At 34.8% G+C, this 15,735-nt stretch overlaps 1 protein-coding gene across 9 annotated transcripts in view; it reads right to left on the bottom strand.

Annotated features, from left to right (window-relative positions):
* TASP1 (taspase 1) overlaps positions 1-15,735 on the bottom strand; it is a 295,816-nt gene that overhangs the window by 86,638 nt on the left and 193,443 nt on the right. For 5 of the 9 annotated variants that reach the window (XR_013441943.1, XR_013441944.1, XM_078056923.1 and 2 more), the window contains exon 12: positions 9,272-9,304. The exons of the other annotated variants lie outside the window; for them this stretch is intronic. Coding sequence is in view for 3 of the 5 variants with exons in the window: in XM_078056923.1 (XP_077913049.1) it covers positions 9,272-9,304 (33 nt within the window). In the remaining 2 variants the exon portion in view is untranslated. The remainder of the gene's footprint in view (positions 1-9,271; positions 9,305-15,735) is intronic. 9 annotated transcript variants of the gene reach the window in all.

The following is a 15,735-nucleotide window of genomic DNA, read 5'->3' as shown; positions in this document are numbered from 1 at the left end:
TGCACACACACATGAACACATACACACACACACACTAAAGTATGAAGATAAATGGGTAACCAGATTTTTAATACATTTTCCATTTCACAAATACTCGCTGAGGATACACAAGGAACAATTTATGAGTGTTTTCAGCAAAAACTACCAGAAACACAGACCTATTGTGACTTAAACAAATTGGAGTTTACTTTTCCCAGCTAACAAGTAATCTGGAGGAAAGTGGCTTCCGCATTTGTGGTAGCATGTCTACAGTGTCAAGGCCATTATTTCTGTGAGTATCCTGTCCATTACCTTATGGAAACAAGATGATTGCTCTTACTCCAGGCATCACATCCATATTCAGAACAGGAAGAAGGTAAAGGAGGTGATGTCATCACTTTTAATCAAGAAAAGAAAATACTGTCCCAGCAACTCTCAAGTGGACTCTTACTTGTATCTCATTAGCCTGACCTATATTGTATGGCTATTTCTGAAAAGGAGTCTTAAAACATAAATATTTAGTTTTTACAGTATATTAGAGTCATGCAATGGCAAAATAAGCTCAGAAGGACTACTGGACAAACCAGCCCACAGTATGTGCCACAAGTACTCTGATAGGCTATAAAAGTTGGCACGTGGAGGTGATAAGTGTGACCCCCCCCAACAGTTTATGTGCTTTATTGCCTGCTTTCAGAATATTTTAAAATGTGACAATATGATGGATTTTAGATTGGATGCACAAGCTGACAAGTAAAAATATTGAAGGCTTTTCATAAATCCAAAAATAAAAAACGAATGTACAAGTTATACATTTATATTTATGTGCCTTCTTATTAGAGGTAATTGTCCTGCCAAATAAATGCACATCCAAAAGTTACACACATTTATTTTCTGTATATTTCTCCTTAAATGTAAGTTTTCATTTGTTTAATGAATTATAATTGCAATTAATTTCTCAGGATCTATAGACCAGTTCTGTTCCCTCCACTTTGTTAAATGCTAAAGTTTTGTTATAACTTAAGTCCCAAAGAGTTGTTAATTTTATCATAAGCTTTTCTACAAAGAAAATCAATTACCCTACAGTGTCACCATCAGTCTACAGTGCAAAAGCATTACACATACAAATATTTTTTCCTGAGCCATTTGTAAGTAAGTTTAAAACATTATAAGCCTTTCTCCTAAATACTGTGTAATAGACCCCCCCTAAAAAGAAAGGGATTCTCTTACTAACTAGAATATTATTATGCCTAAGACTATTAATGATTCTAATTAACAAGACTATTAATTAGTAATTTTTATGAATAATAAGTATTATCATTTAATCTCTTAAAACTTCTCCAAATGTCTCCCAAAGTATTTTTTTAATCAAAGGCTAATCACACCTAAATGTTTTTGTTTAAAGTGCCATGTTTTCAAAATTATTCATCCAAAGGTAGTTTCCTACACCATTTTTATTGGCTGTCAGTTGATTGGTATTTGGGTTGGAGTCTTTAAATACAGGTTTTAATATTTATAAAATAGCCACTTGTTTTGCATTTTTGTATCTAAGTGATTACAGAATACAACAAGAAGCTTTTGAGAACATTATACTTTATAGGAAGAAAAGAAAAGTAGGGAAGGAAGACAGGCAGGATTATTTTTGACTTTAAAAAAAGAATGGAAATGCACACGTGCACATACATGTAAGCGCATGCATGCACACCCATGCACACACACACACACACTTACAGCAAACACACTCAAAATTTGCCCCAAAAATACAATTACAGAATTCCAAATCAGAAACTCAAATAATAAAGACTGCTACTTGATTTAACTGTTTTAAATAAATATAAATCTGCTACTTTAATCAAACAAAGAAAATACTCGGAGCTTACCCAACCTGAAACTGAAAATCAATCCAGAAGCAAGGTAACATAGCAGAAAATCAGCAGTGTCATTGAGCCTCAGATGGACTGTGAGAAGCGCTCCACATAAGCTTCCCACGATTAATGCTAATGAATGAACTGGGTTCTACCACATTCATAAAAGGTCCATAATAATATTGTTTACATACACTCTATTCTTCCTTCATGAATATGTGGTTTTCACAGATTCTAAAATCATAGTTACTCTCAAATATCTGATGATAAAAAAAATTAGGTTACAATATGGAGAAGCAACTTTACAACCATGAAAAGAACTCTACAATTTATTATGAGCATTATAATATATGGATTTATTTATTTATCCACATCCACCAACTGTACTACAAGGTCTGTTCAAACTAACCAATCAATATACTGTACAACTCAGCCTTCAGCTTCATATGATTTCATTTTCCTTTCCTTCTTGTGACATTATAATTTTGTGCTCTGAGTTTACTATAACTAATATTACTGGTTTTGTCCACATGCTCACAAACTAAAGGAAAAGACAAAAAAGCTTTTAGATCACCTAATCAGTACCCTTAGGGGAAAAAAAAGCTAATGGAAACAAAGATCTTTATATTTTTTCTGTATGGGATAAAACAAATGCCTTGTGTGGTTTTAATTATTTCATAAACATATTTTAGCATAAATAGCAAAATAAGGTACCTATTGTGAAAAGCTCAGCAGCTCCCAATTTTGTGATGGTACCAACTTCTATAATCAAGTCTACAGTCCCTACATCTGGCCACCTTTGAAATCAAATAAACCAGCAACAAAACTATGATTCTTTTTAATGTAACATGTTTACAGAGAGGTGCTATTGTTGTTGTTCTTCCTCTTTAGTACTATGCTTTTTGCTTACTAACCAAATAATATTACCAAATTACTTCCAGTTATCTAAATTCGGTAGCTAATTTAAATAGTCTTTTCTTTGTTTCCCCAAAGGTCTGTGTGAGTAAGAACACATCTACTAAGAACTATGGACAAATCATCCTCTGCTATGTAAAAATCTCCAAGTATCCAAAATATTTGGGATTTCCAGGATGTAGGAAGAGGCTACAGCTCTTGTATAAATAGGAAACCTAGGCCACAGGGAGAAAACCAAGGTCAGCTGTGAATGTGCAAAGCCCTGCAAAGTTACATTTCTGCTTCTGGCTACCCATTTCCACTTATCTTGTTAAGTCTATTGTTAGTCTGCTGCTAATCAATTCTATTAGTAATTTAATACAAAAACAAGTTTTTCTTGTTTCTTATTTGTAAGAGCAGAAAAAGAAGAGAAAACTGATTGAGGCTGCCCAGAACACCCCAACCCAGTTTTATCCCAAGATTCTCCTTTAGGAACAATGCACCTGCCATATCACAGAAGGTAACTTCTGGGTTTCTTGGAAACTGGGATGCTTCTGTTTCTTACATTCAAAATGTACTGAAGAAACAAACTTAGGTGTTACGCAACTTAATAAGCAAGTGAACTATTTACTTTCAAAATGATTGTCCAGGTCAATAAATGTGATTTTTGGGACACCTGGGTGGCTCAGTTGGTTAAGTGTCTGCCTTCAGCTGAGGTCATGATCCTAGGGTCCTAGGATTGAGTCCTGCATTGGACTCCTTGCTCAGTCAGGAGCCTGCTTTTCCCTCTGTCCACTCTGCCTGCTCTGCCTGCCATTCCCCCTGCTTGTGCTCTCTCTCTCTGACAAATAAATAAATAAAATCTTAAAAAAAAATAAATGGGATTTTTAACAATCCTTTCTAGCCAAAATAATAATAATAATAATGTCTCAAATTTTTACTACTTTTAACAGTTCCACTGAATATTATCTAATCCCTCTTCCTATTATGGGACCTCCTAGCCTTCCTACACAATCTTTCTGCATCTTGACTTAAATAAGATATATAACTATTTTGTAAACTTCTGTTTAAAAAAGAAAAATAAAGGAGACCACTCTGAGAAGTATTTCAAAGCTCACCACAGCAACTCCTCAGAAAGAGATGAGTAAAAAGCGTTCAGTTTTGCCATTAGCTTCCTAAAGAACATTCTTGAAGGCCCCTGGAAAACCATGTTCATTTCTAAAATGACTGTCTAAGAATTTAAATAAATAAAATAAAATTACTGTCATCTTTACAGTTACTTGCTATTTTTCTTTTTTGTCTCCATTCCATCCTCTCATTTAAATTTATTCTGATTTATAAAACTTCTACACATTTAGAAATATTCTAGGATTCTACATATGTATCTTTTGTTACACAGGAAGAAAAATATGATTTGCTTTGCAACTTTGTGACCTTCTATGAGATATATTCTAGCTAAAAAAGAAAAGATGAAAAGCAAAGTATTAATCTTCAATAAGTTTATATACTATGCAAAGTTAAGTTGTGGATGCCAGTCTTCTATCAAACTCTAAACCCTGAGTTGGTTTCCACAGGTGGCCCTGTGCTTATGCCAAGTGGTACAGGAGGGAAATGGCACCTGCCAGTTCCTTTATTTCTGGAAGGGTCTCTCTGTGAATGCTGACTCTCTGGGACATGCTCCAAGATGAGCAAATACCCTCCCCACTGTGTGCCCCAGGTGCTCCTCAGATCATTGTTTCCATGCTGTGTGTCCAAGGGGTTGTTTGCCTGCCTCTCTCGAAGTCTATCCCAGACAAGCCTGCTGACCTTTAAAATTCCAGGCTTTCAGCCTCACTGGTTGCCAGATGTTATGAAATTCATACCTTCTCACTTTCAAAGGCAATTACCATGGGGATTTGTTTTCCCTTTGTGCACCCCTGTGTGTTAGTCTGTCTCTCACCATTCTCCATGACTATGGCTCCCTCCCTACCTCCAGCACCACACTCCCCTTCTCTCCCAAACTGCCTCCCCACACTTCCTACCTTCTTTGATGTGGCCTCTTCTCTACCTTTAGTTGTAGAATTTGTTCTGCCAGCCTACAGGTCAGTTTCTGATGTATTTAGGATGATTTGATAGTTACCTAGTTATATTTGTAGGGTAAGATGAGACTCAGGTCATCCTCCTACTCCACTGCCATCCTAAACATTGATTTTTAAAATAGGTGTAGAGACTTACCCAAAGGATACAAAAATACTGATTTGAAGGGATACATGCACCCCGATGTTTAATAGTAGCATAATCAACAATAGCCAAATTACGGAAAGAGTCCAAATGTCTACTGACTGATGAACAGATAAAGAAGATGTGATATACATGTACAATGGAATATTACTTAGCCATAAAAAAGAATGAAATCTTGCCATTTGCAATGATGTGGATGGAGCCATAGAGTATTATGCTAAGTGAAATAAGTGATTCAGAGAAAGACAAATACCATATGATTTCACTTGTATGTGGAATTTAAAAAACAAAACAAATGAACATGGAAGGGTGGGGAAGAGAGGGGCAAACCAAAAAACAGACTGTTAACTATAGAGAACAAACTGACGGTTACTGGATGGGAGGTAGGTGATGGAATGTTAAACAGGTGATGGGTATTCAGGAGGGCACTTGTGATGAGCACTGGATGTTGTATGTAAGTGATGAATCACTAAATTCTACATCTAAAACTAATATTGCACTGTATGTTACCTAGCTGGATTTAAATAAAAACTTAGAAAAATAAAAAAAATTAAAAATTAAACAATTAAAAAGAAGACAGTAACTTACAAGGGAAAAACTATAAGGCTAGCAGATTTTTCAGCAGAAACTTTCCAATCCAGGAGTGGCATGATATATTCAAAGTGCTGAATGGGAAAATCCCTGGCCAAGGGATTGATAGCAGGCTATCATTCAAAAATAGAAGGAGAGATAAAGAGTTTCCTAGACAAACAAAACTAAAGGAGTTCAACCACTAAACCAGCCCTGCAAGAAATATTAAAAGGGACTCTTTGAGTGGAAAGGAGAGACCAAAAGTGACAGTATAAAGGTAAGAAACACAAAAGCAGTAGAAATGAATATTTCTGTAAAAAATCAGTCAAGGAACTCCCAAAATAAAAGGATGTAAACTGTAACAACATATAACTACAATGTGAGGAGGAAAAGAGTAAAGAATGGGTTCAAACTTAAACGACTGCCAATTTAACATAGACCACTATATGCAGAAGATATATATATACCTAATGGTAGCTACATATCAAAACCCACTAATAAATATGCAAAGAATAAGGAAAAAGAAATCTAAATATATCACTAAAGAAAATCAGCAAATCATGAAAGAAAGACAAGAAAATATCAGAGAAAATCTTCAGAAACCATAAAACAAATAATAAAATGACAATAAATGCTTATCTGTCAATAATTATTTTGAATGTAAATGGACTAAATGTTCCAATCAAAAGACACAGGATGACAGAATGGATAAAAAAACAAGACCATCTATGTGATGCCTACATGAGATTCATTTTAGACCCAAAGACAACTGCAGACTGAAAATCAGGGAATAGAGAAACATCTATCATGCAAATGGAAGTGAAAAGAAAGCCAGAGTAGCAATACTTATAACAGACAAAACAGACTTTAAAACAAAGACTGTAATAAGAGACAAAGAAAGACACTATATAATAATAAAGGGGACAATCCAAAAAGAAGATATAACAATTGTAAATATTTATATACCCAATATAGAAGCACCCAAATACATAAAACAGTTAATAACAAACATAAAAGAACTAATCGATAATACAATCATAGTAGGGGACTTTCACAGCCCACTTACATCAATGGACAAATCATCTAAACAGAAAATCAGCAAGGAAACAGTGGCTTTGAATGACACACAGGAACTGATCGATTTAACAGATATATTCAGAACATTCCATCCTAAAACAGTGGAATATACATTGCCTTCAAGTGCACATTCTCTAGAATAAATCACATATTACCCCACAAAACAAGCCTCAACAAATTCAAGAAATCAAAGTCATATCATGTATCTTTTCTGACCACAACTCTATGAAACTAGAAGTCAACCACAAGAAAAAATCCAGAAAGATCACAAATATATGGGAGGTTAAATAACATGCTATAAAACAATGGATGGGTCAATGAGGGGAAAAAAAAAAGTACATGGAAACAAATGAAAAGGAAAACACAACAGTCCAAAACCTCTGGGATGCAGCAAAAGCAGTTCTAAGAGGGAAGTTTATAGCAATAGAAGCCCACCTCAAGAAGCAAGAAATATCTCAAATAAATAATGTAACCTTACATACAAAGGTGTCAGAAAAACAACAACAAATAAAATGTAAAACTAGTAGAAAGAAGGAAATAATAAGGATTAGAGCAGAAACAAATGAAATATAAACTAAAAAAACAATAGAAGAGATCAATGAAATCAGGATCTGGTTCTTGAAAAAAATCAATAAAATTGAGAAACCTCTAACCAGACTTATCAAGAAGAAAAGAGGAAGGACTCAAATAAATAAAATCACAAATGAGAGAGGAGAAATAACAACCAACACCACAGAAAAACAAACAATTATAAGAGCATATTATGAAAACCTATATGCCAACAAACTGGACAATCTAAAAGAAAGGGATAAATTTCTAGAAACACACAGATTACCAAAACTGAATCAGAAAGAAATAGAAAATTTGAACAGATCAATAACCAGCAAAGGAATTGAATCAGTAATCAAAAAAACTCCCAAGAAATAAAAGTCCAGGACCAGATGGCTTCCCAGGCAAATTCTACCAAACATTTAAAGAAGAGTTAATACTATTCTTCTCAAACTATTCCAAAAATTATAAAAGGAAGGAAAACTTCCAAATTTATTCTATGAGGCCAGCATTACCCTGATACCAAAATCAGATTAAGACACCACTAAAAAAGAGAACTGCAAGCCAGTATTTCTGATGAACATAGATGTAAAACTCCTCAACAAAATATCAGCAAACTAAATCCAACAGTACATTAAAAAAAATCATTCACCACATCAAGTGGCATTTATTCCTGGGATGCAAGGGTGGTTCAATATTCATAAATCAATCAATGTGATACATTATTACATCAATAAGAGAAAGGATAAGAACCATATGACCATTTCAATAGACACAGAATAAGCATTTGACAAAGTACAACATCCATTCATGATAAAAAAAAATACCCTCAATAAAGTAGGTTTAGAGAGAGCATACTTCAACATAATAAGCCTATATATGAGAAACCCACAGCTAACATCATATTCAATGGTAAAAAACTGAAAGCTTTTCCCCTAAGATAAGGAACAAGACAAAGACAGCCATTCTCACCACTTTTAGTCAACATAGTACTGGAAGTTCTAGACACAGCAATCAGACAAGAGGAAGGAATAAAAGGTATCCAAATTGGTAAGGAAAAAGTAAAACTTTCACTATTTGCAGATTACATGACATATATATAGAAAAACCAGAAGACTATACCAAAAAAATAGTAGAACTAGTAAACGAATTCAGTAACGTCACAGGATATAAAATCAATGTGCAGAAATCTGTTGCATTTCTATACACCAGTAATGAAGCAACAGAAAGAGAAATTAAGAAAACAATCCCATTTACAATTGCACCAAAAATAATAAGATACCTAGGAATAAACCTAAGGAACAAGGTGAAACATCTGTACTCTGAAAATTATAAAACACTGATGAAAGAAACTGAAGACAACACAAAGGAATGAAAGGACATTCCATGCTCATGAATTGAAAGAACAAATATCACTAAAATGTCTATACTACCCATAACAATCTGGAGATTTAATTCAATCCCTATAAAAATACCAACAGCATTGTTCACAGAACCAGTACAAACAATTCTTTTTTTTTTTTTTTTTTTAAGATTTTATTTATTTATTTGATAGGGAATGAGAGACAGAGAGCATGAGAGGGAGGAGGGTCAGAGGGAGAAGCAGACTCCCCGCCGAGCAGGGAGCCCGATGGGGGACTCGATCCCAGGACTCCAGGATCATGACCTGAGCCGAAGGCAGTTGCTTAACCAACTGAGCCACCCAGGCGCCCAGTACAAACAATTCTTAAATTTGTATGGAACCACAAAAGACCCTGAATAGCCAAAGCAATCTTGAAAAAGAAAAGCAAAAGTATCACAATTCCATACAACAAGTTACATCACAAAACTGTAGTGACAAGACAGTATGGGACTGGCATAAAAATAGACACATAGATCAACAGAAGAGAAAATCCAGAAATGAACCCACAACTATATGGCCAATTAATCTTCAACAAAGCAGCAAAGAATAGCCATTGGGAAAAAGTCTCTTCAATAAATGGTGCTGGGAAACTAGAAAGCAACATGCAAAAGAAAAAAACTGGGCAACCTTCTTACATCATACACAAAAGTAAACTCAAAATGGATTAAAGACCTAAATGTGAGACCTGAAACCATAAAAATCCTAAAGGAAAACTCACGTAGCTGTAGCAACTTTTTTCTAGATAGGTCTCCTGAGGCAAGGGAAACAAAAACAAAAATAAACTATTAGGATTACATCAAAATAAAAAGCTTCTGCATAGCAAAGGAAAAAATCAGCAAAACTTAAAGGCAAACTGCAGAATAGGAGAAGATATTTGCAAATGACATATCTGATAAAGGGTTAGTACTCAAAATACATAAAGAACATATAAAACTCAATACCTGAAAAACAAATAATCCAATTAAAAAATGGGCAGAAGACATGAATAGACATTTGTCCAAAGAAGACATTCTGATCCCAACAGAACATGAAGAGATGTTCATCATCACTTAGCATCAGGGAAATGCAAATAAAAACTACAATGAGATATCACCTCTCACCTGTCAGGATGGCTAAAATCAACAACACAAGAAACAACAGGTGTTGGCGAAGATGTGGAGAAAAAAGAACACTCATGCACTATCGGTGGGAATGCAAACTGGCAAAGCCACTGTGGAAAACACTATGGAGATTTCTCAAGAAGTTAAAAATAGAACCACCCTATGATCCAGCAATTGTACTACTGGGTATTTTCCCAAAGAACACAAAAACACTAATTCAAAGGGATACATGCACCCCTATGTTTCTTGTAGCATTATTTACAACAGCCAAATTATGGAAGCAGCCCAAGTATCCACTGACTAATGAATGGATAAAGAAGATATGGCATATATATGCAATGGAATATTATTCAGCCATAAAAAAGAATGAAACATTTCCATTTTGCAATGACATGGATGGAGCTAGAGAGTATAATGCTAAGCAAAATAAGGCAGTCAAAGAAAGACAAATACCATATGATTTCACTCATGTGTGGAATTTAATGAACAAAACAAATGAACAAAGAGGGGAAGAGAGACAGAGACAAATCAAGAAACGGACTCTTAATTATAGAGAATAAACTGATGGTAAAAGTTACCAGAGGGGATGGGGGTAGGAGGGATTAAGGAGTGCACTTGTGATGAGCACCATGTGTTGTATGGAAGTGTTGAATCACCATATTATACACCTGAAACTAATATAACACTGTATGTTAACTAACAAGAATTAAAATAAAAACTTAAAAAAAATGAATGTCTACAACATACTTATTTCATATTTTCTATTTAGTGATGCTTTATATGCAAAGTCTTTTGCAAGCTGGTTGAAGTTTCTACTGACATATTCTCTCTCTCTCTCTCTCATGGTAACTCCCCTTTAGGTAAAGTGTTTTATTTCAATTTAAGGTTGTACTTTGGATTCATATTTGAGGACTATTTTGAGATCTGACTTGAAAGAGCATTCCTTCATGAAAGATTTTCATTTTCTTCTGTTAAGCCCTGGAAGCTTCATTTATCTAGGACTACCTTAAATGAAAATTCTCTTCTATTAACTTGAAAGTGTGATTATTGCAGTTAGTATTTTGTCTAGCACTGTTGGATTATTTGCAATCAGAAGGTTCGAGGATCTCCACTTCACAAAATTGCCAGGAACAGGAGTGCCTATATTTCCTGAACTTTAGTGTGGTACTTATTGCATCTTATATTTTATTTATGATGCATCTGCCCTTTTTCTTCCCATACAATGCAAGTTCCTTGATAGCAAAGCTATTTTGTTTTATCTGTGACTCTCTCATAGCAGCCAACAAAGTACATAAATGGATCTCAATGAATATTTGTTAAATAAAAAGATGTTAAAAATTCTGAAAGTATAAATGCATAAGGCCCAAGAACTGTGATGAATAATGCATGCTTTGGCAGCTGCCTAATTTATTGTTTTCCTAATTTTGCAATTTGTACATGTGAGTACAACAGACTTAAGTGTCACATTTTCTATGATAATTAAGAAGAAACATGTTTGATTTTTTAATAGATAAAAAGAGTAAATTCTCTTAGGAGTCCCTCAAACTCCAGGTAGCTACAAAGGAAAAAGATTTCAGCATTTGAAAAAGAAAAATGTATGTAAAGAAAATAGACAAATGTCTTGAAAAAAATGCAAAACCACACTGGTGAAGAGAACAGTATATTTTTAAAATTTTCTAAATTATAAAGAAATTCATGAAACATAATGATCTCACAAAAAGGTTAAAATGTGTAATGACAACTTACTTTTGTTCTTCCTATGGAAGCTAATGCTCAGGAATTATCAGGGTTTTAGTTAAGATTTGGTCATTAAAAGAAAACATTTATTGAATATGACCTCTCAATTTGGCAGAAAAATCACAAGAGGGGACTCTCTTCAACCTCAATTGTTGATGGCATTCTGCATTTCACAATAAACCTATGATGTCAATAAAGTGCAAGAATATTCCTCAAAGAAATTAAATGAGAGAACACTAAGCTAATAACTTAGCTTAGAAAGTCAAAGAGAAGAAGAAATTGGGTATTTACAGATAACATTTTATCAACTATTATATTTAGTAGTGAGCAGAACCAACTAAAAAATGTACTGTGACATTACTTGTTGAGAACTGGGAAAGAAGCTATAATACCACCCTGAAGTTCACACACCACACGTACAGCCACAGTTTGCATGGAAAAAGGAGTAATTCATGAAACCAAGTTCATTCAAAGATAACCATGAATAGGAAAAGTCACATCTGAATCATTGTAAGAGCTTTTAAATGTGTGTGTAATCGCTTAAAAAGCACAACTAAAAAGGAAATCTATTTATTTCTTTTCCCTACTTAACTAAGCATTCAGTCTATAATCAGCTGGTTAGCATGAAGTATTATTAAGGCACTATTTTTACAGTACCCATTTTATGGGTTTTGTATGTTACACAAACAGTGGTTTTTTAAAAAATGCATGAATTGGTTATTCTCTTTCATGCTTCCTATATTAAGTCAAACCAAAGCTCTGGATCTTGGTAATGCAAGTGGAAACAAAAACAGTTCAATCTTCAAAATGTCTTTCAATTTTACTCTATTCATTCTATCACATTAAAGTCTCATTTATCAAAAATAGATTTTTAAAGAGCCCTGCATTCAAGGTAATTTCAGAGTTTGTTTCAAATTACAAAAAAATAGGAAATAACAAGTCACTGACTAGAAAAAATACATAAAAACAAATTATTTAATCATAAGTGTAAAATTAGTTTTAAAAAGATCCCTTATTGCTGCAGAAGGTCACAGATATCAAACATATCACCACCCAAAAAAGACAGGGTTATTTTAAAATTCTGTAGAGATGGTTACTGCTACACCATTTTTCAATCTTTCATTGTAGATAATTTTATTATTAATAAAAGTTAAATGTCAATTAAAAGAAAATCGCCCAAACAAGACAAAGAAAAATGGTCAAGAGCTATGAGCAGATAATTCACAGATTAATACAAAAGGCCAAGTTATAGTGAAAAGTTGCTCAACCTCACTCATCAAAAAAAGATGAGTTAAAACTGGAAATCATTTTTTTAATCCATGACTTTGGCTATCTTTTAAAAGTTGATAATAACCATTAGAAAAGAGTGTGAAGGAGACTTCTAGTTTCCAGTCCAGCATGTAAGGAGCTTGGAAGTTGTCACTCTATCCTAACAAGTGAAAAGCTGAATAAACTGAAAGAAATCAACAACTCTTCTTAGATCCATCAGAGAAGTGAGGTCACAAGGTAAACAACTGCCCCCAAAATTGGAGAGAGTCAGATACAGAGAATCACAACTTATCAGAGCACAAGACCATGAACAGAAGCCTCCACGGAAGTAGTGCCAGGATAGGAAAACCAGAACTGTAACTGAAGAACTGCTGGATTCTCAGTGTAGCCAAGTCCCTGAGTTAAAAACTCTTGGGTGGGTGTGTGTGGGAAGGAGAGCATCCCATTCCTCAACATTCCATTGAGGAATGGGATGACAGTATTGTGAGTTTTACCTCCTGGAGCTCTACCAGGTTTTCACAGTAGTGAAAATTGGAGAAAAATTCCTTCATGCTTCTAGGAGGAGGAGGAGAAAAGGAACCATTTTTAATATAAGAGAGCATTCTGTTCTTATTAACAACGCCCGCCCTCAAGAGAAACTATTTTACCAGAGCCTAGTCTGTGGGGTTTTATCAGAGCCTAAATTCAACTCAAAATACTCAACTCCAGCCAGCTCTGACCTACACAGGAGAAGGTAGGGGTGAAAAACAAAGAGGCACTTGGCAAAGTTCACAGACCAGAGGCACAGGCTCAATAAAGGACTGGGACATAATTATAGGAATATAGAATGTTCCCCTCCCCCTATACCTCATCACCATATTACTAAAGGCCTACTTCCCACAGTTCCTTTTACCCAATACATCATGTCCAGTTATCAAGAAAAAATTACAAGGCATACTATAATGCCAAAAACCCAGTTTGAAGAGCCAGAACAAGCATCCAACCAGATTCAGATATGACAAGAATGCTGGAATTATCAGAGAAGGAATTTAAAAGAACTATGATTCATACACTAAGGGCTCTAATGAAAAAGTAGACAAGATGCAAGAACAATGGATAATGTAAGCACAGAGATGGAAAGTCTAAGAAAGAATACAAAAGAAATGCTAGAAATCAAAAACACTAAGGATATGCAAACATCTAAAACTGAAGAAGCAAAAAGAAAAAAGACTGAAAAGAAAAGCAGAACAGAATATTCAAGAACTGTGGAATGACTACAAAAGATGTAACCTAAACAAAACAGGAATACCAAAAGAAGAGGAGAGAAAGGAACAGAAGAAATATTTGAAACAGCAACTGAGAGTTTCTCCAAATTAACATCAGACACCAAATCACAGATCCAGGAAGCTCAGAGAATAAGCAAGATAAATGCCCCCAAAAAACTATATCCAGGTAAATCATATTCAAAGTACAGGAAATCAAAGATAAAGATAAAAACCTTAAAAGAAGCCAGAAGGGAAAAAACACCTTACCCACAGAGGAGCAAAGACAAGAATTACATCTGACTTCTCAGATATCATGGAACAAAGGAGACTGACGTGAAATATTTCAAGTGTCAAAAGAAAAAACAACAACAAAACACACACACACACACACACACACAAACTCCACCAAACTTGGATCTTTCGAAAGGAGGAATAAAGACTTTCTCAGACAAACATTAACGGAATTTGTTGCCAGTAGACCTGCCTTGCAAGAAATATTAAAAGAGAAGGAAACTGATAAGCCAGAAATGTGGCTCTACATAAAGGAGTAACATTAGAGAAGTAATAAGGGATGGTTAAATAAACTTTTCTTTTTCTTTTTTTTTAAAGATTTTATTTATTTGAGAGAGAAAGAGAGAGTGCGCATGAGCAGGGGGAGGGCCAGAGGGAGAAACAGACTCCCCACTGAGCAGGGAACGGGATGTGGGACTGGATCCCAGGACCCTGAGATCCTGACCTGAGCCGAAGGCAGCCACTTAACCGACTGAGCCACCCAGGCACCCCTAACTTTTATTTTTCTTATTCATAAGTGATTCAACAGACAATAATTTGTTCAAAATAATAAAAGCAACAATGTATCTAAATATATGCGTGTATATTTATATATGATTATCTAACGCCTGAAATGAATGACAACAATGATATAGGGATGAGAGGGAGGAATTGGGAATTTTTATTTGAGGTACTTGCACTACCCATGAAGCAGTATAGTATTATTTGAAAGTAGACCTAGATTAGTTGTAAATGTATACTGCAAACTGTAGGGCAACCACGAAAAAAAAGCTTTAAAAAAAATTGATACTCTACAAAAGGAGAAAAAATAGCATCGTGTAAAATGCTCAGAGTATACAGAAACAGGCATTCCCACATGGGAAAATGATATAAACAAAAATTACAGACAACATGAATCTTTCTCAGTAGGGTAATGGATAAATTACGGAACCACAGAATATTCAGCTATAAATGTATACATACTGATATATTAAGAGCATCAAGATATGGGGCACCTTGGTGGCTCAGTCAGTTAAGTGTCTGCCTTTGGCTCAGGTCATGATCCCAGGGTCCTTGGATTAAACCCCTGTCTTGGGCTTCCTGCTCAGTGGGGTGCCTACTTCTCCCTCTTCCTCTGCCCCTCCCCCTGCTTGTGCTCTCTCTCTCTCTCATGAACAAATAAAATCTTTTTTAAAAAAGCATCAAGATATGTTAAGTGAAAAGCATTCTGCAAAACAATATATTAGAAATCTCTTCTATATAACTGTTTAAAATGATGAGAGAGGGAGAGAGAGTGGGGGTGGGAGGTACACGGACAAAGAGAATAGACTATGAAGCCACATTCCAAATTGTCAGCAGTGGTTCTTTCTGGCAAGAGCAATGGGACTTAGAGTAAATGGAAAGGGGGCATCTGTCTTGATTATTATATAAAATCTTTCTATGTATACATTGCAATGAGAATCTCTAGATATATTATCTACGCAAATGCTTTTTTAAAAGAAAAAACAAAGGAAGCAAGAAAGGAAGAATATAGTGGTGTCTTTCCATAAAACCAAGAAGGC

Source organism: Halichoerus grypus, chromosome 10 (assembly GCF_964656455.1).
Source record: "Halichoerus grypus chromosome 10, mHalGry1.hap1.1, whole genome shotgun sequence".
Classification (NCBI taxonomy): Eukaryota; Metazoa; Chordata; class Mammalia; order Carnivora; family Phocidae; genus Halichoerus; species Halichoerus grypus.
This window is presented reverse-complemented; position numbering and strand designations above follow the sequence as displayed.